The following is a 22,144-nucleotide window of genomic DNA, read 5'->3' on the forward strand; positions in this document are numbered from 1 at the left end:
TCAATTTTTTCTTAAGAAAATAGCATCATACTAAACACATGATCCACAACATCATCCACAACAAATAAGAAAAAATCAGAAAGGAGGTATAGAAGACGAAGTAAAACTATCTTGGTGCACATCACTAATTATTTTGAAACAAGCATTGGCATCATACTACATACATGATTCACAACTAACAATTAAGCATGAGTTTAAGTTCCTCAGACGTATCAAGGTCCTCACTAGATTAGCATTTTCACAAAAAAACATATAGCTGAAACATTACAACAAAATAATAGTTATCTATTGGTAGGTCTGATAAAAGAAAAACATAATGACTTTCCAGCATGATCATTTTAGTTTTAGCCTATTGGCTAAATCTCATGAAAGAAACCAACTCTTGCAGTATCATAACTAATAACCCGCATATAATAGCCAATGAACATCCCTCATCAACCGATTGAGGCAGATAATCATCAAACAGAATACTTTAGGCTGATTCACAACTAACAATTAAGCATGAGTTTAAGTTCCTCAGACGTATCAAGGTCCTCACTAGATTAGCATTTTCACAAAAAAACATATAGCCGAAACATTACAACAAAATAATAGTTATCTATTGGTAGGTCTGATTAAAGAAAAACATAATGACTTTCCAGCATGATCATTTTAGTTTTAGCCAATTGGCTAAATCTCATGAAAGAAACCAACTCTTGCAGTATCATAACTAATAACCCGCATATAATACCCAATGAACATCCCTCATCAACCGATTGAGGCAGATAATCATCAAACAGAATACTGTAGGCTGAATAATCAATACTAATCCAAAATTCACTTTAAGAAAATGGAGGAAATAGATCTTATAAGATAAGCAAGAAACTAACCTATATAGCTTTTACAGAATAATAATCATACAATAAGTGTCTCACCAGATGCAATAGTATAAGTGATATGAACAGCTTGTGTCCCATGTATGTTCAAAAGTATTGGTAAAGTAACTATGTTCATAGATGTTGCATGCGCTTATCCTATTCTATGAATAGATTAGGAGACATTTTATTCTAACCATACAGTGGAACCAGAGACTAGTACATGCAGATCAGTAGGTCCCTCATTCTCCACGATCATGTCTTCTTTGGAAGGGTAGTACTCAGCTTTCATCTTAGAAACCTTCAACAGATGAGTTAAAACCATCACTAAAGCATTAAGAAAATAAGCAGCACCGTGAGGAGACAAGACCCCCAATCGTTAATTAAAGTCCATGCCAAATTAGGTACTCAAATCTGTTCTTGTAGAAGAAAACAAGTCCGGAGAAGATAGCTGCGGAAGTTCAACCAAAAGACATGGTGATGCATGCAGAAATTAAATGTGGATGTTTAGGCAGAATATTACATAGCTAGTCATATAAGATCAAGTCAGCTTACAATTCACTTCAGCAGAAAAGATGAATGAAAATTGAAAACCATTGAATGACGAGGAACCAGAATTCCCAGGAAAAAAGTGAGAATAACTCAAAATTTCCTTATGATTTTATGAAAGTGATGCTTTGTAAGCTTCCAATTTGTTGGATGATATGCATTGAGAAAATGAGTGGACAGAGATTTCTAAGGAGGCTTTATAATGGTATTCAGGACCTAAACTTACAATTTCTTGATGCTCAAGACAAAATAGAAAGAGATTTATAGTATATGCTTCACTTGAATACAAAGCACACAGTATACCCTTACAATGTTCCAGTAAACCTTCATTAAATGTATTGATGTTATGTAAAAGTCTGAAATAAGAGACATAGCCGATGGAAAAGCAAGTCATTTGATACACTGCAGAACAGATACATATGATCAAGCAGTGTATAGAAGAAAAATATGAAATACTTGATTTGACTGCCTTGGGAAGAGAGTCACGAATCTCATGCTATTGCAAACCTTCAGAATCAGTTCTGTATTTCAAACACTAGTGAGCAACCATTTGATCTTGTAAGCTTACAGGAAGCCTATACCCCAGTGCAAAAGTGGAAGCAGCATGTACTGTAAGAAACAGATGTAATGCAAGGAAAGTCATACAAAGGATATGCAAAGCGTCGTGCATAGTCATGAAATGTCTAGTTTGGCTAGTCCCCCAAACCACTAAGTTAGTCATACTTCCGATCATCCATGATTGAAGAGCATATAAAAAAAACATCAAAGACCATCTCCCACGTATTCACAGGGGAGTTAACCACCACTTGTGAGTTTATTGACATTAATTAATCATATAATCAGGCATAAAAGAACCAAACAATAGGAGTTTCATATAATAAACTGCGTACAATAACCAAGCAAATAAAATCAAGTAAGCATTGAGCATACAATTGGCTAACTCCTAGAATCTTAGAAGAAAAGGTCTTACATACCTATTAGATACATTATGCATATAGTGATAAATTATATTCTAAATATGAGACTGGATATATTTATGAAACAACACACCCTACCGAGTAAATTAGTAAGTTAAGCTTCAAATTCCACCTCTAATACTAAAAATGCAGCACAAAACAAATTACACTATATACATCAACATTGTAAGTTCTCTATCACACCTCTGCAATCCAAGCTGGAGGAGGGAAGCACAAACCAGGCAAAGAGTTGAACAAAATATTAAGTCCCAAATCAATATTACTCTATCAGTCTCAACCATCAAATTTCGCCATGATATATTTTCCCACCATCAAATTATGTCAACTCAAACAAGAAACTAAGTTAAACCCAAATGTAATTCTAAAGGTCGGCAGGTCGCGTTTGAAATAAGCCAAATAACCATTTATCATGATCCCCAAAAAAAAAAAGGTGAAACATTGTTAAATTTGATTATAAAAATTAAAAGTAAGAAGAACAACTAAAGCTTTTGTGTTATATTGCTGGTGTCAACATTACTGACTGCCAGCCTTTAATAAGGAGAAAGGAGGATTAGGGTCATAAAAAGAGAATTTGTTAATGACAAGGTTTTACAAAGAATTTTAAATTCTCTAAATTTAGGGCAATATTTAGGGCAATTTTCATTGTCAGGGAATTGAAGCAATTATAAATCCAAATTCTTGACTTTCCTAGGCAAATGAACTGATCTAAATCTGAAATTTGAAATGAATTTCTTATTGCCAAACATACCTTACTGAGATTGCAATCAGCTCTGTTTTCTCCTATCCTCCCTAATTAATCGATGAATAAAGCTTCCATACTTATATAGTTCCAATCCTACAATTTTACCCAGCAAAAACTACAGCAAATATGAGCTAAAACAAACAAACCCAAACAAAAACAAGAATTGCAACAGTAAATATATAAATCCAATTATCAAAACATATTTCACCAGAATTCACCCAGAAAAAGATGAGATGAAATAAACAAAACCCAGAAAAATTAAACCCTTAAAAACGAAATTGTAAGGAGGAGAGAGACTAAACTAACAGTGACAATAAAACCGAAAATCCAGAAAATTCAAAGAACAAGAACCCTAACTTGTGCAAATATAATTAGGATAATAAATCAAGCAAAACTCACTATTACCTGCGATTTGGTTGATGTTTCAGCTGAATCAGATTCAAGCTTCAAAAACTCTTGTTACAAGCTTTCCTGAATCTGACTGCTTCTCTTCCTTGTCTTGTTTGCTTTTGGAGTTAATTGACTGAAGTTGGAGTTAATTGACTGAAGCTTCAGTTAACCCCGTCAATAGACTGTCATTGCTCCGTTCGTAATGTTTGTTTTCTTTTCGTTTTCTTAATCTTTTTTAATTAAAAAAAAAAGTTCATTATTTTTACAAAAGTGCATGGGATATGTTTACATAACATATTTCCTTTATGTAGGAATTCCTAGAAGTGATTGGTCTATCAAATCTCTTAACCAAAATAAACTGTTGGCTTTGCTACCTTGCTGAAGCAAGTTAGATTGTCCAAACCTTGGCCTTTGCTTGTATGTAGTGATCACTGGTCGATTGCACACCAGAACTATTGTTTAGCATGAACAGAACCTGAGCAGCGTACTGAAGTTTCTGCCTTAATAAATTAATAAATAAATATAGATTCTGTAGGAAAAAATCAATCTTCATTTTCTGGAACTGCCAATGTTCATAGTCCATTCCTACGTACCAGGCCTTATTCAGAGGTCTCAGTCTGGATTTCTAAGGTCTACGGTCCTGTCTCTCATGACGTCTTTTAAGTGTTGCACACATGTATTGGCAATCAAAACCCTCAAAGATGGGTAGATATTACACTGTTACAGCTGATTAGCCACAAGCCCACAATTAATCCTGCGAACTAAAAATCAAGCACAGCTCTCACGAGCTGCCTTCTAATTTTCCATGCAACAGCAAGCTTACTCAAGTAATAAATATATAGATAGAAAAGTCATATGATGAAGATATATACAATGTACAACCTTACTGAGCTTCAACAACTCTTGATGAGCTAATCTGATACAACATATCTGTCTCGTGTCTTAAATGCAACACATGACAGTGCAAAAATATTAACACACAATGCAAAGGGTAGTACTTTTTTGAAAAAGCCATCAATGAGCAAGCAAAATTACCTAGTATATTCAATCCTGTTCTAGGTGAATTGGGCAAAATTACTCAGCATAATTGCACACGGTAATCTGCATGTGCTGATCTTCATCTGGTGCATACTGCCTGATAAAAGCCCTTCTCCACCAAATCTCGAATGCCTTTTGAATATTGGGACAATCGTCTCCTTTGGTAAGAAATCTATCAAACCAATTCATCAATATGCTCTGCTGCTGTGATATAGGCAGAGTAAGAATAGTTTGGCTAAGACCATCTTCAACAACTTTCTTGTCAACAAACCTACTAGCTCTCTTCATCCATCCAAAGTCCTCATATAGAGGTTCTAACCATGTGGAAAGAAGAGAATAACGTGTCTCCTTAGGCACCAAAATATGCCCCCTTCCAATGGCAATACATAGCTGTGCTGTAACCCTACTAATCTCATGCCTGTACATAGTCGGGATCTTTGAATGGAGGGTAGCAAGTTCCTTTTGATCTGCCCACAATTTTACAAACTCATCCCCCATCTTCTTGTCGATTAGGATTTCAACAATCCACTGCATATTGTCGGCTTCACGGGCTATCTCAGCCATTATAGCCCCCCGGTCCTGCCTACTTTCATCCATGCATGTAGCTTCAGACAAGCAAAGGATAAGAGCACTGAGACACCTATGGCAAAGACTATAGAGGGTATCTCTGGAAACATCAATTTTGGGACCATAGTTGCTGTAATCTACAGCATCTTCCTTAAGCAACCGAGAAATAAGAGACTTCATTTCTCTACGAGCTTTGTCATCCTTTGCCTGAAGGACACCAGTAAGCATTTTCATAAACATGTCATCAGCTTTTGCAAATTTGGATGGCTCAGTTGATACTCTCTGCAGCACATCTTCACTCACTGAGTCGTGAATGTGAAGCTGATTAAGACATGAAATTATTTTCTCCTCTTCGTCTTCAGACCATGGAACAGCCTCCAAATAATCTAAGCATGACAAAATCCCAGCTTCAAATAAAATGGCTGCAGATACCTGAAAAATAGGTCAACATCCCAACTTATTAACTAGGGCATAGCAACAACTACGAGTTTAAAGAAGTAGCCATAGTTTCAAAGATGTTTGCTTTTTGATTCCCACTGAAACAAATGTACAAAATGAAGTCCATAGCCACAACTTTGAGAAGAATCAGGATTCAGAAATGATCTCGGTACAACCAAACCAATGTAACTGTTCTTTGATCAATTCTTCTAGTTGTATTTGATAGTTATTGTTTAAGTCTTGGACTGTCATTGGCCTTTACAGTGTTTGTACCCTCAGGAAAGCCAATGTACATATAAAATTCCCCTTGTAAGTAATAGTGCAGCTCTAACTCTTTCTCTCAGAACATATATCAGATTGTCCTTAATTTTAACATAGGCGTCACCCTCTGCCAGATATAAAAACATGACCAAAAAAAAAAGTATGGCCTTCCTTCCAAAATTATTTATCATATCAGTGGCAGCATTCCAAATTTGTTTTGCACGGACTCAGATGCAATTACTCCAGATTAAACTAGCAGTATGAAACAAGCTCCAATTTTCGAATATCTTTCATTTTCGCCTAAACTGAATGTATCCAAGATTAAAATCCAAGGGATTAGGGCCATTAGGGGGATAAAGAGCTTTAATGTAGGTACTTATACAGACCAAAGATACATTATACAAAGTACATAATTATATGAGTAAATCATAGGATTACAAATACTAGCCTGACCAAGCAAATTGACAGCCACTTAATGTTAATTGCTAGCCATTGTCACATCAACAAACAAATTTCCCCCAATTTAGGATAAAACAACAATCAGATAAACCTAAAAATCATTAATAATAATAATAATAAATAAATAAATAAAAAAAAAAATTATCGAAAGGGAAAGATGAGAAGAAGATAGACCTTAAGCAAGCTCAAGATTCTGGAAACATCTTCACCCATCAATTTCTTCTTCAAATCATCAGAATACATCAAAACAAGAGTTTCAACATAAATTTCAACATCATCACAATCACAAATCTCAACAGAATGAGTAATACCCCCATCTCTCAATTTCTCAGCAAAAAACCTACTTTTTCCTGCCAAAACTTTTCTATGAACATCCATTGAAATCTTGAAACCATCTCTTCCACTTACAGTAAGCTTTACATCCCCATCTCCAAAACCCCCCAAATTATTACTACTACAATTATTGCTATCCGCAAAATTAGGGTTTTTCGACAAAACCCTGGCTAATTTCTCGTGCAATTTTCTGCGATGATTGTCGCTTGATTGTTTGGATTCTCGGAGCTGTTCTTCCGACATCATTTCGAAAAGGGTAGGTCGGGAAAATGCAGGGGGAGGAGAGAGAGAAAGGGTTTTAGAAGGGGAAGAAGGGGAATTTTTGGATTTATTATTAATGGAGGAGAGAGAAATTGATGGGTCTGAAATAAAGCCTTGTTTAATCATGGTTGAAACTTCTCTTGAAGACGCCATTAAAGGGAGGAGAGAGAAAGCTCGAAAGTATTGGTGGGTAGTTAATGAGGAGAATCCAAGGAAGAAGAAAAAAAAGTTAAAAGATCAGAATTTAGGAAGAAAGTTTTAGATCTGTGATTCTTTAATCTTTAATTTCTGTGTGTAATGGCATAGCAAATTGGCAATTCACCTGTGACTGACACTGACATTGAAAGTGGACAGAGTACAGACCAGAGTGAGCAGAGAGATGGCCCCTGTTTTTTACAATATTTTTTTTTTTCCTTATATTTCAGCGAATGTCATTAACTACCTTAATAATTCACCAAGTGTCGTTAAGATCTTCAAAATTCATCAAATGCCACCAAGTTTTTTAACTACCTTAATAATTCACCAAATGCCATTAACATCTTCAGAATTCATCAAATGCCACCGAGTTTTTTTAAAAGTCGGTGGCATTTGGTAAATTTTGAAAACCTTGATGGCATTTGGTGAATCATTAAAGTGTTCATTGGCATTTGGTGAAATACCCGTTTTTTTTAGAAAACACAAAGTGACATATATGGTCCGCCACACCGTGTGGCCAGCTACCATAAAGGTTATTACGTTTGTCTTATAGGAGTTAGAGGCTATTCTGATTTACTGAAGTGAGCTGAACTGAACCGATTAGATCTGAACTGAATTGAGTTGAATTAAATTCAACTAAACTGAATATTTTATGTGAAAAGAAAATTAGGAACTGAACTAAACTGATAAGAGCTGAATAGAAATTAACATGAAGAGAACAGGCCTTTACTTGGTCAGCTTTATAGGGATTACCCGATTAGTGTTATAAGGGTTACCCGATTAGTGTTTAAGGGGTTACTTGGTTAGTATTAAAAGAGTTACTAGGTCAGTGTTATAGGGGTTACTTTGTGTTTTTACAAGGTGGGCTTTTTAGAAAAACGTTAGACAGGAATATTATAAAACCGCTACACGTACAAGATTATGTGAGAACGGACCCATAAAAATAAATTTCGAGCAACCAATACAAGATTCAAAACGAAGTATCATTTATGCTTTTGAGGAAGTTAAAAACTTTTTAGAATTTTTTTTTTCTTTTGGAGAAATTCAAAAACTAGTTTAAAATTTTTCGTTTGGGGAAATTCAAAAATCTTTTCTAAATTTCCTCTTTTGGAAAAGTCAAAAACTTTTTTGATAATTTTCTTTTAGGAAGAAGTTCGAAAACTTTTTCAACAACTTCATTTTTTCACGTCTTTCTTTTTCGGGAGAAAGTCGATACCCCCCACTCATGATAAAAAATGACGAATTTTTTTTGCATTTTAAGTTGTTTGTATCCGCAAGTACACACTCAAGTTAACACATACATACACACACAATCACAAAGTCATACGCATGTTATGTCATGTCGTGTTAAGTCAAGCTTGGACAAGTTAGTTGGTCAAGTCGTGAGTCAATCATAGTCCATACGAGTCCTTCGACAATTTCACTTTGGAGGTCTTTGGTACATCATGCATCGCATATACATTGAGACGCACTTAACTTGAAGTCACCATCATCATTAGCTATGTTCGGTGATAATCAAGCAAACAAACTCTGCTCGGGGACAATCAAGCAAGTGTATCTTCAGCCTCTGTTTGGAGACAGTTGATCAATTGTATCTTTAGCCTCTGTATAGGGATAATCGAGTAAACAACCTCTATTTGGGGACAATCGAGCAAATAAGCTCTGTTCGGGGAAAATTGAGCAATCATATCTTCAAGCTCTGTTTAGGGACAATAGAGCAACTTACTTATGTTCGGAGACAATCGAGCAGACAAGCTCTATTCAGGGACAATCGAGCAAACATATCTTCAGCTTCTGTTCGAGGACAATCGAGCAAACAACCTCTATTCGGGGACAATTGAGTAATCGTATTTTCAGCCTCTGTTCAGGGACAATCGAGCAAACAACCTCTGTTCGGGGACAATCGAACAATACCATTATCATCATCACCACGGGTTATACAGCCAAACGCACATGACTGGAAGATATCGAGCAACACCTATACATGTAGGAGTTTATAGGTATACGCAGCGGAAAATCATGAATCATATTCATAAAAGTACCTAATCCCAAGAACACATGCATAACACACAAGACACATAATCATACCTTTGAAGCGTGAATTCCACGTAGCAAATTGATTGACAAATCAGGGAGAGAATAGAGCCCCAAGCGTTGCTCCTCTACTTAGTCCACGAGCTTCAAACGAGCCGTCCACCAATACTAGATTGGTCGAGTGATTGAGGAAAACCGCGATCACCACCTTTAATGGACTAAGCCAACCACCACGATCCACCACCACCACGAACCACCACACTGGCGCCGAGGGAGGAGAGAGAGCCGTGAGAGAGAGGAGTATGAGAGGGGTTGGTCTAGTGTTTGCTAATTAGGGTTTGATCTCACTGATCAGATAATTGCATACTTCTTAGCAAACCCTAGGCACCTAGTCTATTTATAATCCCATTATAATTAGACTAGGGTTAGGAAGCCTAAAACCCTCAACCTTACTCCATATGGCCGACCATACTAGAGGATGAGGCCCATCATGGGCCTTGTCCTTTCGTGCCCGATCTAGACCCTTTGTGTGACCTTATCAGATCCGTCCAATTAGGCTTTGGGCTATTTTATTAGCTCAAAGATCATTAGTACCTCTAGCTATGATAAAACGACGACCTAAATGTCCGAACTTAATTATCTCCATAATTTGATCCATTTATATATCTAGTAATTTCACACGACGAAGACATAAATCCTTCAATCTCCCACTTGTCTGAGACAAGTGTGCAATATTCAAATTCCTTAAGTCAATATGCGTCGATTTGATAATATGATTGCATCACATGTCGAGATCATATTAATCTACAAATCGTTTCTTAATATCTGAGTTAGAATTACAAAACCAAATGATTATTGAGTAATGCATTTGAACGCGGCCACGTATTTTCTAAATTCTCCCTCTTCAAGCTGCCATGACACATTCCCTAATTTAATAGGTAGACTCAATCCAACCTTGTGGCAACAAGGCTCCCACTCAAATCATGAGGTAACCAGGAAACACCCTTTATAATCTCCAGTTATAGTAAGACGTTTGAATGTACACAGTTACATCAATCATTGAATGAAATCAATGTTCCACTCATGTCAAAGGAATCCACTAATATATCCGCAAGCTCTACACTTGAACTTCAAAGTAGGTCAATAGTTCGATCATGCATCATTCATGCATATCCAAGTGATTGACCGAGCATCTCTATGCCCCTATAGCCCTTGAAACTGCGACAACCAATTAATCTTACATGCTAGTCCATTTATTGAAATCATTTATGTCCACTTTAATGATTTCAAACTAGGAACTTAAAAAATACATGAATTTTGTTCACCTGTGGGGTTTCATTCACCAGGTCATCAACCTGATGAGCCCATCAATTCATAATTATTTTGGACATTTTATTTAATTTCCAAAACCATGATTAAATAAGAGAAATGAAATTTCTATTTAAACATAATTCTGCAAATTGATGCATTCCTTATGTAATATGCTTTCTCAAAACATATACAACTTGAATTACATAACTTGCTTCAATCCAAGTCTTTAATATGACTCTCATATCTTAGTCTATGGAAGGGGTTTAGAGATTTCTCACTCATAATAAAACTTTGCAGATCACGACATTCCGCCTGTCATTGATCTCATAAACGAGGTGATATCTCATATATATTCGTTTTGGATTTGTGATGTGACCCTGACTCCTTTGTTTTGGCAAAGGTGTCCTTTTAGTCACAAGAAAATTTGATCCAAACTTCCTCCTAAACTACTCTTATTGTAGCTAAAACACATATTCTAACAATGAGTATGCAACAGTATTCTGCTTTGAACTCTTCAAGCTTACTGTCCTTTTTCATACAGACATAAACATGCATTTAGATCACCATCTAAAGTCATCTTGCCTGTTTGGAAACTTGCATCCGTATAACCTTTTGACAACTTATTTACTTTTAACACCATTAGCTAGAAAAATTCCTTTAGTTCTTCTTAAGTACTCAAGGATTTGCTCCTTGCAACTTTTAGTATGCTTGTTCTGAATTTACTTAAAACTTGCTACACATGCATAAGTCATATGTAACATCTTTCTTTGTACATATCATGGTACATGTAATGGACCCTTTTGCAAAAGCATAAGGTACACTATCCATACAACTCAACTCTATTATCTTTTGAAAGCACTGAGTTTTACTGAGCGTACTACCATGAAACATAGGAAAACATCCTCTCTTAGAGTCTTGCTTCAAGAACTTGTCAAGAACCTTATCAACATAAGTCTCTTGATTCATTCCAATCATTCTTCAAGATTCATTTTGCGAATCTTGATTCCCAATATGTACTCAATATCTCCTAAGCCTTTCATATAGAAACAACTCTCTAAACACTTCTTGACTTATTTAAGCATTGATATGTCATTTCATATGAACTGTATGTCATCTACATACATGACCAAGAAGACCAATTGCTCCCACTAAACTTCTTGTCTCTACAAGATTCCTTTTTCGTTCTTTGAGGAAATCAAACTGTTTAATTGCCTAATCGAAACGAATGTTTCAACTCCCTTATGCTTACTTCAATCCATTAAATGAATTTCTGAAGTTTGCAAAACTTTCTGTGAATTCTAGATTTCAAAATTCTTAGGTTGTATCATATACATACCATCCATCAAGAACATTTCATAAAACTTCGTAATCAAAATCAGCAATCACTAGAAGAATCCGAATAGGCTTACACATCTAATAGGTTTGACCCTATTTGTAAGACTATCATGGACTAATACATCTTTACAGACATGGAGTCCATACTGGATTTCTTGGCTTTAAGCCATTTCTCGATTTGGCACTTATCCAAAGCTTGCTTGTAGGCTCTGGGTTCAAACCATTCCAATAGGAAAATTTTAGAATCCACCTTTTCTCAAAATTTCAACAAATTGTTTGTTTTGATCCCAAGTAACCTACGATAGGTATGAGCAACAATAAAATTATTTTCTTCAACTCTTTGAAGCCTTTCATTCAAGTGGGGCGACAAAAGTCTCGCTAGTGGAATTAGCTTGCTTCGACACATGGTTTATCAAATTAACTGATTTCATATGCCTTCGTCTCTGATGTAGTGTTATCCACATCCATTTGTTGCTCGTCTCGAATCTTATCGAGATCTAACTTTACTCCCACTTGGCTTTGTAGGAAGAGATTTCTTTCTATAAAGACACTATCGCGAGCAACAAACACTTTGTTTTTCTTCGCGGTTGTAGGAATAATACCTCTTAGTTTCCATGAGAAAACCCATGAAGAACTATTTGTCTGATTTAGGGTGCATCATGTCATCTTTGCAAACATTTTACATCGACTTCATAAACCTTAATCCTGTTTAGAAAAGATAACTTTTGGAACATTTCCAAATCATAACTCTTACGACATCTTTTCTACTGCTCTAGTTAAGTTTTCTTTTTAGTATATTCGCAATTGTTGTTGTAATGCATATCCTCAAACGATATTTTTAAATCATTAAAGCTAATCTAGGATCGAACCATGGCAAGCAAAGTTTGATTTCTTCTTTCTACATACACTTTAAATGTAATGTTTCTGGATTGTGAACTAATTCAACAATTCCCTTTTAGATGATCTTTATTTTGAGTTAAATATTTATCACAACAATCATATTGTAGTGTTAAATTGTTCAAGTCAAACCGATTTTACATTTCATTTTGGAATTTGAACTTTTCAATGATTCCAAGCTTTACTTCATTAAGTAATTATCAATATAGTTACTTAAATCGTTAGTAAAAGCAATGAAATAGTTAAAACTCTTTGCTAATTCTCGAACTTATGGTCCACACACATCATATGTATGAGTTTCAAAAGGTCATTAGCTCCTTTACCCTTTTAACTAAAAGGCAACTTGGTCATCTTACCTTATCAAGCATGACTTTTAATTCTCAAGTGATTCATAATCAATTTAGAATAAGAGTCCATCCAATGTAACTTTGGATGTGCAAATGGTTTATGTGACCTAATCTTACTTTGTTACAAGTAAGTTTATCTTTTAACCATCTAATTTGCTTTTGGGATCTACTTATATCAATGTCATAAATAAAAATAACTCATATCTAGCAAAATGAAAACAATTTATCATCTTGGTCATGGATTAACACTTGTCCAAGCCAAGTAAAAACAAATCAGTATTCAAACTAACACTGAAAATTGTCTCATCAAAACTGGAAATTGTTCCAAAGTCATCATAAAATTCAGAAATTAAAACTATGAAGCTATCTCTGGCCACTCGAACATTTCTAGTGCACCTTCAAGCTTCACTTCCTTGCTAGCCTCACTTGCTTGCAGTTCCTGCGCAATTCATAATGTTAAGCACTACAACTTGATATCACATACCTAAGTGAAAGTTAAAATGTTTATAACATAATACCTGAGGTTGATGCTCCATTCTTTTTGAGGAAGTCAAGGTATTTTTGGTAATTGCGTTTCCAATGCCCCTTCTTCTTGCAGTAAAAGCATTCACTTTCACTTGCAGCCTTGGGTTTTGGATTCGCCTTAAGCTTCTCAGGAGCCTTGGAAACTTGCTTGCCCTTGCTCTTGGCACTAGACTTTTGCCCCTTTTTCTTGAGCCCCTTTCCCTTTTGAATCATAAGAACTTCCTTCTTAGGTTCCTTAGGGATTTGCTTTTCAGCACTAACCAGCATTGCGTGCAATTGATTCATAGTCGTTGCAGTCGCAATCATGTTAAATTTCATGATAAACTGGTTAAAACTTTCTGGAAGTGAGTGGAGAATGATGTCTGTTGCCATCTCATCACTGTATGGGTGCCCTAGTTTCTCCATACTTTGAATAAGGCCGATCATTTTGAAAACATGATCATGAACTGTGGCACCCTTCTCCATCCTACAATCCAGAATCTCACGGTGGAGCTCGTACCTTTCAACTCTAGCTTGTTTCTTAAACAAAGCTTTGAGTTCTTGCATGATTGTGTACGCATCCTGATCCTCAAAACGCTTTTGAAGGCTAGGTTCCATGGTAGCAATCATCAAGCAAGTGATAGGCACAGCTCTATCATGAACTTCCTTGTGCCTCTTGACTTTTGCCGTAGTTGCATTTTCTGGCAGAGGTCCTGGCAATGGGGTGTCAATGACATCCTCTCTACCTTCAGATTTCAGAACGAGCCTTAGCATTCTTTCCCAAGTGGAAAAGTTTTCTCCTGTCAACCTATCCTTCTTAAGGAATGGTCGAAGATTGTAAATGTTGTTGTCATTGTGATTACGGCTACCCATTTATGTCAAAATAAGGCAAAGTTTAATAATTATGTGTAACTTAACATTAAAGTACCATAAACAATTTATATAGGTAACTTTAAAGCACTTCATTCAATATTAATTGATCCCAATTGAATTTTAAGTGATTCCAAGATCCTTTATTTGTGTAATAGTTGCCCGGACTGAGGCCCTACCATCAAGCATTACATTTTCAAGGTGAGTAAACTCTTTACTGATTACAACTCTTGTAACTCTTGGTTGAATAATTAACCATCACATGCTTAATTATTACCCTTTGATTCAAGGTTCTAAACTCTTTAGGTAACCTTGTTGAGCATAACCAATTAAATATGTAGAACATGATCTACCCCAAATTACCCAAGATAACAAGTGACACTCTGCTGAGGCCGACCCATCACTCACGATCGAAGGATTGTTGGGTATTTAATTGGAAAAGCAATCTTAATATTACTGGGACCTAGATTCATTTATGTTGTGATTATTTAGTGAACTCTAGCGCATCATCAATCAACATAAATAAAATCTAACATGCATAATCTACTAATGCAATCTAAAACATGACATAGTATGGCCCCTTAGTCCTAAGAAAACTAGAAATGAAAAGCTCCCACTTGAATCATCATGGATCTCCATCCACCTTGCTCCTTTGGGCCTTCACTTCATGAGCTTCTATGGACTAACACCATTTAAATAACTAATCTATTTACTTTAAATAAAAGTTACAAAAATACTTAACGGTACGCAGACCGTATTTAGATTACAAAAATACATCACGATGCGCAGATCGTATTTTAGAATCTATGGGCCATACTAGTCTAGATATACAGCAACACAATATCATGTATTATAAAAGTGCCATATAATAAATCACTCAACATGCTTGTCTAAACTACAACATCGAATGTTCATAATTAAGGCAACGTATTTCCTAAAATATCTTATATTTTAATCATAATTAGATAATCTCGTATATTATTCATGACCAATCATAAAATATCATATATTTTAATTTAGGCATGAGATAGAATCAAATCTTATTTTAATCTAGAAATATAAATCATATTTAATCTTCCATGATTATCCTAACAACTTTAGGAGATTCTATCCTAATTACTAGCCAGTTAAATAATTTTAAAATCAATTATATCCTAATCTAATTATGGGATAATCACATTATTTAAATCAATTATTATCCTTTTGGAATATGCTCAGAATATCCTAATCAATCTTATCCAAAATTAACCACTTTAATTATGGATAATTACCAATTTAACAACTTTAAATATGGATAATATCAAATATAACAACTTTTGAATACTTGATTTTATCCCAAAACAAAATATTTTTATCCAAAATAAAAGATCATATTTTCAACATATTTTATTTTATCCCAAAATAAATCATATTTATCTTGAAATAATTTTCAAATTTTTTTTTTTGAAAAATCGTACACCACCACCGCCGGCCACCGTGGTTGGCTAGCCGAAGCTAGCCACGGTGGCTGGATGCCAACAACAGCCACTGCCGCAAGGGCAGCAGCGTGGTAGCAGCTGTGCAACGCTTGCACGCTGCTGCCCACAGCCACCACGGACCTCCGCCCTCCCTTCCCCTCCCTCTTGGACCGCCACCAGGTCGGCAGTCGCCGTGGCTGCGCCACCTAGCCGCGGCTGCCGGCCTTAAAACAATTTTTTTTTTTAAAAAAAATTTTAATTTAATTAAAAATTACTTTTATCAAAATTAAATCAAATCAGTCCAAAATTTAAAATTAAATCACATTCAACTTTAAAATTAGGGTTCATCATAAAATTAATCCCAATTTAATTCTAACTCTTAAAATTAAATCAATGATCATACATAAAATATTTTTATGCATAAATCAATCCGATTAAAATTATGAAACATAAAACAATTCGAATTAAATCAAAAATCAAGCACCAAAATCATATTTTAAGCTATGAATTTTCGAAAGATTTGAAATTAGGGTTAGGGGGTTCGAAAATTTTGAACATTTTAGGGCTTAATTCGGTCCTCTTCATGGCTATTTGAGCATAATTAAATCTCATTTAATCAATTCCAAAAGTTTAATCACATTAAATATAACAATTGAACCATAATTAAATTAATTTCTCCCTCTTAATTGATTATAAAATTAACATGGACTTCAAATTAATCGTATTAATATGATCAAGCGTGTTCATGCAAGAGGCTAACTGATACCACTGTAGGAGTTTATAGGTATACGCAGCGGAAAATCATGAATCATATTCATAAAAGTACCTAATCCCAAGAACACATGCATAACACACAAGACACATAATCATACCTTTGAAGCGTGAATTCCACGTAGCAAATTGATTGACAAATCAGGGAGAGAATAGAGCCCCAAGCGTTGCTCCTCTACTTAGTCCACAAGCTTCAAACGAGCCGTCCACCAATACTAGATTGGTCGAGTGATTAAGGAAAACCGCGATCACCACCTTTAATGGACTAAGCCAACCACCACGAACCACCACACTGGCGCCGAGGGAGGAGAGAGAGCCGTGAGAGAGAGAGGAGTATGAGAGGGGTTGGTCTAGTGTTTGCTAATTAGGGTTTGATTTCATTGATCAGATAATTGCATACTTCTTAGCAAACCCTAGGCACCTAGTCTATTTATAATCCCATTATAATTAGACTAGGGTTAGGAAGCCTAAAACCCTCAACCTTACTCCATATGGCCAACCATACTAGAGTATGAGGCCCATCATAGGCTTTGTCCTCTCATGCCCGATCTAGACCCTTTGTGTGACCTTATCAGATCCGTCCAATTAGGCTTTGGGCTATTTTATTAGCCCAAAGATCGTTAGTACCTCTAGCTATGATAAAACGACGACCCAAATGTCCGAACTTAATTATCTCCATAATTTGATCCATTTATATATCTAGTAATTGCACACGACGAAGACATAAATCCTTCAATAGATTCAGATACACATGACTTGAAGGTATTGAGTAACGCATATACAGTCAGACACACATGACTTGAAGGTACCATCTCCATCATCCACCGCTTCTGTTAAGAGACAATCGAACAATATCACCCTTTTTATTGAGGTTCCCGAGGCGCAAAATTTCACTTATTATTTTGTGAGCTACTCGAGGTGTAGTTCACGATAAGTTTACTGAGGCGTGAAAGACTATCATTCATCATCCGAAATATTTCTAAGGCACAGGAGACTTCCAACTCATCATATGATATTCTTCTTGAGGCGCGGAAAATTATCATTTATTCAGTAGACTACTTAAGGCGCAGGAAACTATGACATGTTTCCCGAGGCGTGTAGACTTGTCACCCCTTTTTTAGTGAACTGCTTGAGGCGTAACTGTTCACGATAAATTTCTCAAGGCGCAGATGAAAGGAATGTTGTCCTTTGAAAAAGTGTATGATTTTGATAGAGGGTGAAGTTAAGTGATTGGATTGTGTGGCTGGAGGTCCCTTCCGATCAATGAGATTAATATAATTAATCTCAAAACTTGCTCTTAACTGAACCCAATGGGTCACACCCAATCGTGTAACCAAATTAAGGCAATATATTAAGACGAAGGCTTTAATACGTCGATAAATATATTTCATAATCAAACGTCGGATTATGAGCTTAGAGCGTCAAACGTCAAATCGATTATAGGAACCGACGAGACGAGAAAATAAGTTAAACAACAATCGCAAGTCAAGTTAGCAAGCCTTAACCTGGCATTGGTCAAGCAAGTAGCTAGCCATGTGGGGGCTATGATAGTTGTGCTGCTAGTCGCAAAGCGTAGCTTGGCCACAAGCCCAGCAGGCTGCGCGTGCGCGCTAGCTGGGCGTGTTGGACTAGCACGCATGTGGACTAGTAGCGCTAGCAAGGCCAGCAACAAGCAAGGCGTGCTGGGTCGCGCTAGTTGCTGCAGTGCCTACCACGGTTAGCAACCCACCAACGCGCATGAGGCCTACTTCCAAGGTAATAGTTGCATGTGCCTGCTAGCAAGCCTAGCTTGGCACCAGGCCGCCAGCAAGGCGCACCTTGGTGCCCAAGGCTTGGAGATCAGCTGACGTGCTTTCATTGGCCCCGGTTTAGCTTGGGGAGCGAGGGAGGCTTTGTGGTCCTCACCTAACTCTCCCATTTGCTTGACAAGTGTTGTTTAATTATTTGACTAAGTTTTTTAATTTATTTTTTATTTCAATTAATTAGCTAGGGTTTTCTTTTTTGATGGTGATCCCACCTCTATAAATACTTTACTAGTTTTTGGCAATTTTTAAGAAAGTTGAACTATAAGAGATCTCCACCAAAGTGAGAAAACCTTGAGTGCAAATTTTCTAAGCTACAAAATCACGAGCAAGGTTTGGGCAGGAGGGTTTGCGCAGTTGGAGGAGCTCGCATTTGCGGTTCTTGCTTCCACAGGCCAAAGTGTTCAAGCTAAGGTTCGTGTTCGTGTAGCGGCAAAGCATGCGTTTAAGGTAAAATCTCTTATCCCTTTAATATTATTATAGTGTATGCTTTAGATATGTAAATATGCTTGTCAATCATAAATGTAAGTACTAAGTTTTTTATGTAGTATTGCATTTTTTTTCTATATATAAGTAATTATAATAAATACTCTATATAACACTCAGTCACTCATTACACGAAAATGTAATCAATCAAACTTTAACACTCATTTTTTTAAAATGTCCGTTGGCTTGTTTGTTTGCAACGAACACATTAACACGATATTGTGCTCGAGTGGTTGCCGCAATGGTTGGAGATTTCACCACGCTCTGTTGTGAAAGGAATAGTGTCCTTCGAACAAGTGTATTATTCCGATAGAAGGTTCAGAATTATTAGGAAGCTAATTATTCAGTGAGGTCAAGTGATCTGAATACTTAGTTGGAGGCCGCTTCCGATCAGTAATATTAATGCATAATTAATATTAGAGCTTAATCTTGACTGAACCCTTCGGGTCACACCCAATCGAGTAACGGAACTGAAACGTGTTGGGTTTCGTGATGTTCAACATCACGTGGAACATAACCCTCCTAAAATCGGCACATAAATTAAAGTAACTAAACATGCATATTAGTTAACAACAACCACATAATTAATCAACAAAGAGAGAGAAAGAGGAAAAGAGGATCATACCCTTGATACGTGCTTCGCTCTTTCTTAGAGCTCGAACTTGAAAGCATAGAGCCCCACAAATGCACAAGCCACCAACGGTTAACACCCTCGAGACCTGAACCGAGTCGGTCCCTTCCCCGAAGCTTAGTCGGGGCTAGACCAAAAGTACTTAGAGTATTAGAACAAAAGTGTTCTCACTTGTGGAGATCCTTTCAAGTTTACAACTCAAGTGCTCTTTCCCAATGCCAAATGATTGGTATTTATAAGTGTCGACACCTGATTGTGTCTCCCCAAAAGTCGAACCCAGTGATGAGTATTTTCGCGTCATTGATTATCGATCAAGGTGAAATGTAGAAGAGTCTCGTGAATATTTATTTTCTAACATGTTTTAATAAAAATAATTCATTTCATATTTCAAAAATTATTCATTTCGTGTCCTATTTAATAAAAACTTCCAATCTAGTTTAATTTGGTCCGTAATATGGTTCCAATAGTTATATAATTGGATGAGGTTTGAAAAGATCTTTCCAACGATATATTATAAGCCCAATTTCGAGTTATATCGAGAAAATTATGGCCAAAATACTAAAATGGGCCTAAATCAAGCTTTATATGCGGACCCAATGATCATGTCGAGGGTCCATTAATTGTAATTGTATTTTTAAAGTTATTAGGATTTGTCTTAATTTTCTAGAATTATTTAGAATGTTATTTTGAGTTCTAAAGGAATAGGATTGATAGTTATAATTATTATTTATTTTGAAAAGACAATGATCAAAAATTCTACATCGGATAAAACAAGTGTTTTAAAGAGGATTTAAAACTGGTTTCATAAAAGATAAGTACGGACTTCGGCTAACCCAATTCGATTGGAATTCGGATTCCGTACGAATCTTATCGTACGGAATCTATCGCGCCGCGATAGGTCCATCTCGCCGTGATAGGCTTTTCGCTGTGCGATAGCGCTATCGCGTCGTGATAAACCTATTGCGCCGCGATAGAACCTGTTTTACTCCGAGTCGGATTTCGACTCGATTCTGATCTTTTTCGGTCGTTTTTTCTCTATAAAGAGGGGCGATTCTCCCCGTTTTCAATTCACCCACAATCATTATCTCTTCTCTCTCTAAGCTAAAGCTTATTATTTCTTTCTCTCGATTTTTCTAAACCCTTTTCTACACCTTTTCATAAATATACACCATACGTCCTTTAAGAGACTTAGACGCACCTAGCTAAGCTCGAAGTTGCCTTAGACCTTGACGTGAAAGGTTGATAGTTCCGAGGGTTTGGTCCCAAATTTATATTTCAATTAATATTATTTTGATTGTTTGATTTAATATTTTTATTGAAGTTACTAACCTGTGTATTGTTTTGATAGAAAGAGGTACGAGGCATCAAAGTAAGTAATTTGATTATTTAATTATTCTTCTGATACAGGAATCATGCTTAGATTATTTTGTTAATTCGTAGTATCATGTTAGGATGCTTTTATTGCTTTCTAGTATCATGTTTAGGGAATTAACTATTATATCTAATATCATGTACGTTCCGAGTATCATGTTAGGGCTAAAGCTTTGATTTTTAATATTCAGTGACATGTTAGGATTTGTTATTAATCATGTTATTATCATGCCTAGGATCTTGATAATATTATTATGCTTTGATGAGAATATTATGATGATGATTATTTATGGAGTTAATAATTATATGATGCTTGATATTATTATTATTGCTTGATCATGCCCTTTCTTGCAGGTTTAAAGGAAATTTGTACTTGAAATCACTTTTAATAGGATAATTAATAATTTGAATTAGGCTAATATGATTTTTATTCAAGTGATCGCCAATAATAGATTTATTTGTGCATTAATAATCAACCAACATAGATTAAACAGGTTTAGGATTAATTTATTAATTGTATGTTGATGGAAAAGCTCACAAGAATATCAGGAGAACAAAGTAAAGGCCTATTTAGGGCGAGTTCAATCTCTTTTAGGTTGGATTCGTACCATCATCCCCAAATATCTAGTCATGGTTCAGGATCACTATGGAGTAAGCGATCTCTGTGATCGTGAATGGGGTGTAACCTTCACCTCGTGAACAGTTTACAAGTTCCTAAAACTTGTTGGCGACTTTTTTACTCTAGCTTCCTTCCCTTTGGACGCCACCATGCTTAAATGCATGATCATAGTGGGGCTCGAAGTTGATGCTTGAAATATTCCCTACAATAGGGAAATGAGCCCTTGAATTTCAATCTCCCATCAGTGTGGGAGAGTTGGTAAAATGGCAAAATACAATTTAACTTAATTCAAAAATCAAATTAAAATGCAAATGAATCAACAAACAACAAGTGTCAAGAATAGAGTAAGGGGTTAGGTGAGGACCACAAGGGGGGACCACCTTCCCCTTGCTCCCCAAGGCACCCTTCACAAAACCGGGCTCCCCTCACTCTCCCAATACGCGCGCGCCGGCTTGCGCTGCTAGTCTTGGGCGCCAAGGCTACTTCGCTAGAAGCCTGGCCCCTTGCCCGGGCCTTCTTGGAGGCCCGCGCGCGTGGCCCTTGCACCAGCCCGCAATACCGAGCCTCGCTGATGCAGGCTGCTATGCGTTGATGTGCGCTGCTATTACTAGCGAGCTCACACACTCGCTGCGACCATGTGCGAGG

General features: G+C 36.4%; 1 protein-coding gene across 2 annotated transcripts; it reads right to left on the reverse strand.

Annotated features, from left to right (window-relative positions):
* Positions 1–762: 762 nt before the first annotated feature.
* Positions 763–7,273, reverse strand: LOC145580198 (BTB/POZ domain-containing protein At5g60050-like). 2 transcript variants are annotated; one of them, XR_014099330.1, is made up of 4 exons: positions 6,450–7,273; positions 4,548–5,549; positions 3,528–4,238; positions 763–2,012 (listed from the first exon to the last, which is right to left on the reverse strand). XR_014099330.1 is itself a non-coding variant. In XM_081637601.1 (2 exons), the coding sequence occupies exons 1-2, from the start codon at positions 7,020–7,022 to the stop codon at positions 4,587–4,589; spliced, it is 1,536 nt and encodes a 511-aa protein (XP_081493727.1). In that variant the 5' UTR covers positions 7,023–7,272; the 3' UTR covers positions 4,287–4,586. The 2 variants fall into 2 exon arrangements, 1 of the variants encoding a protein (XP_081493727.1); XM_081637601.1 differs by lacking the exons at positions 763–2,012; positions 3,528–4,238 and having other exon boundaries at positions 4,287–5,549; positions 6,450–7,272.
* Between the last annotated feature and the right edge of the window lie 14,871 nt (positions 7,274–22,144).

This window comes from Chenopodium album, chromosome 14 (assembly GCF_948465745.1).
Source record: "Chenopodium album chromosome 14, dcCheAlbu1.1, whole genome shotgun sequence".
NCBI lineage: Eukaryota > Viridiplantae > Streptophyta > Magnoliopsida > Caryophyllales > Amaranthaceae > Chenopodium > Chenopodium album.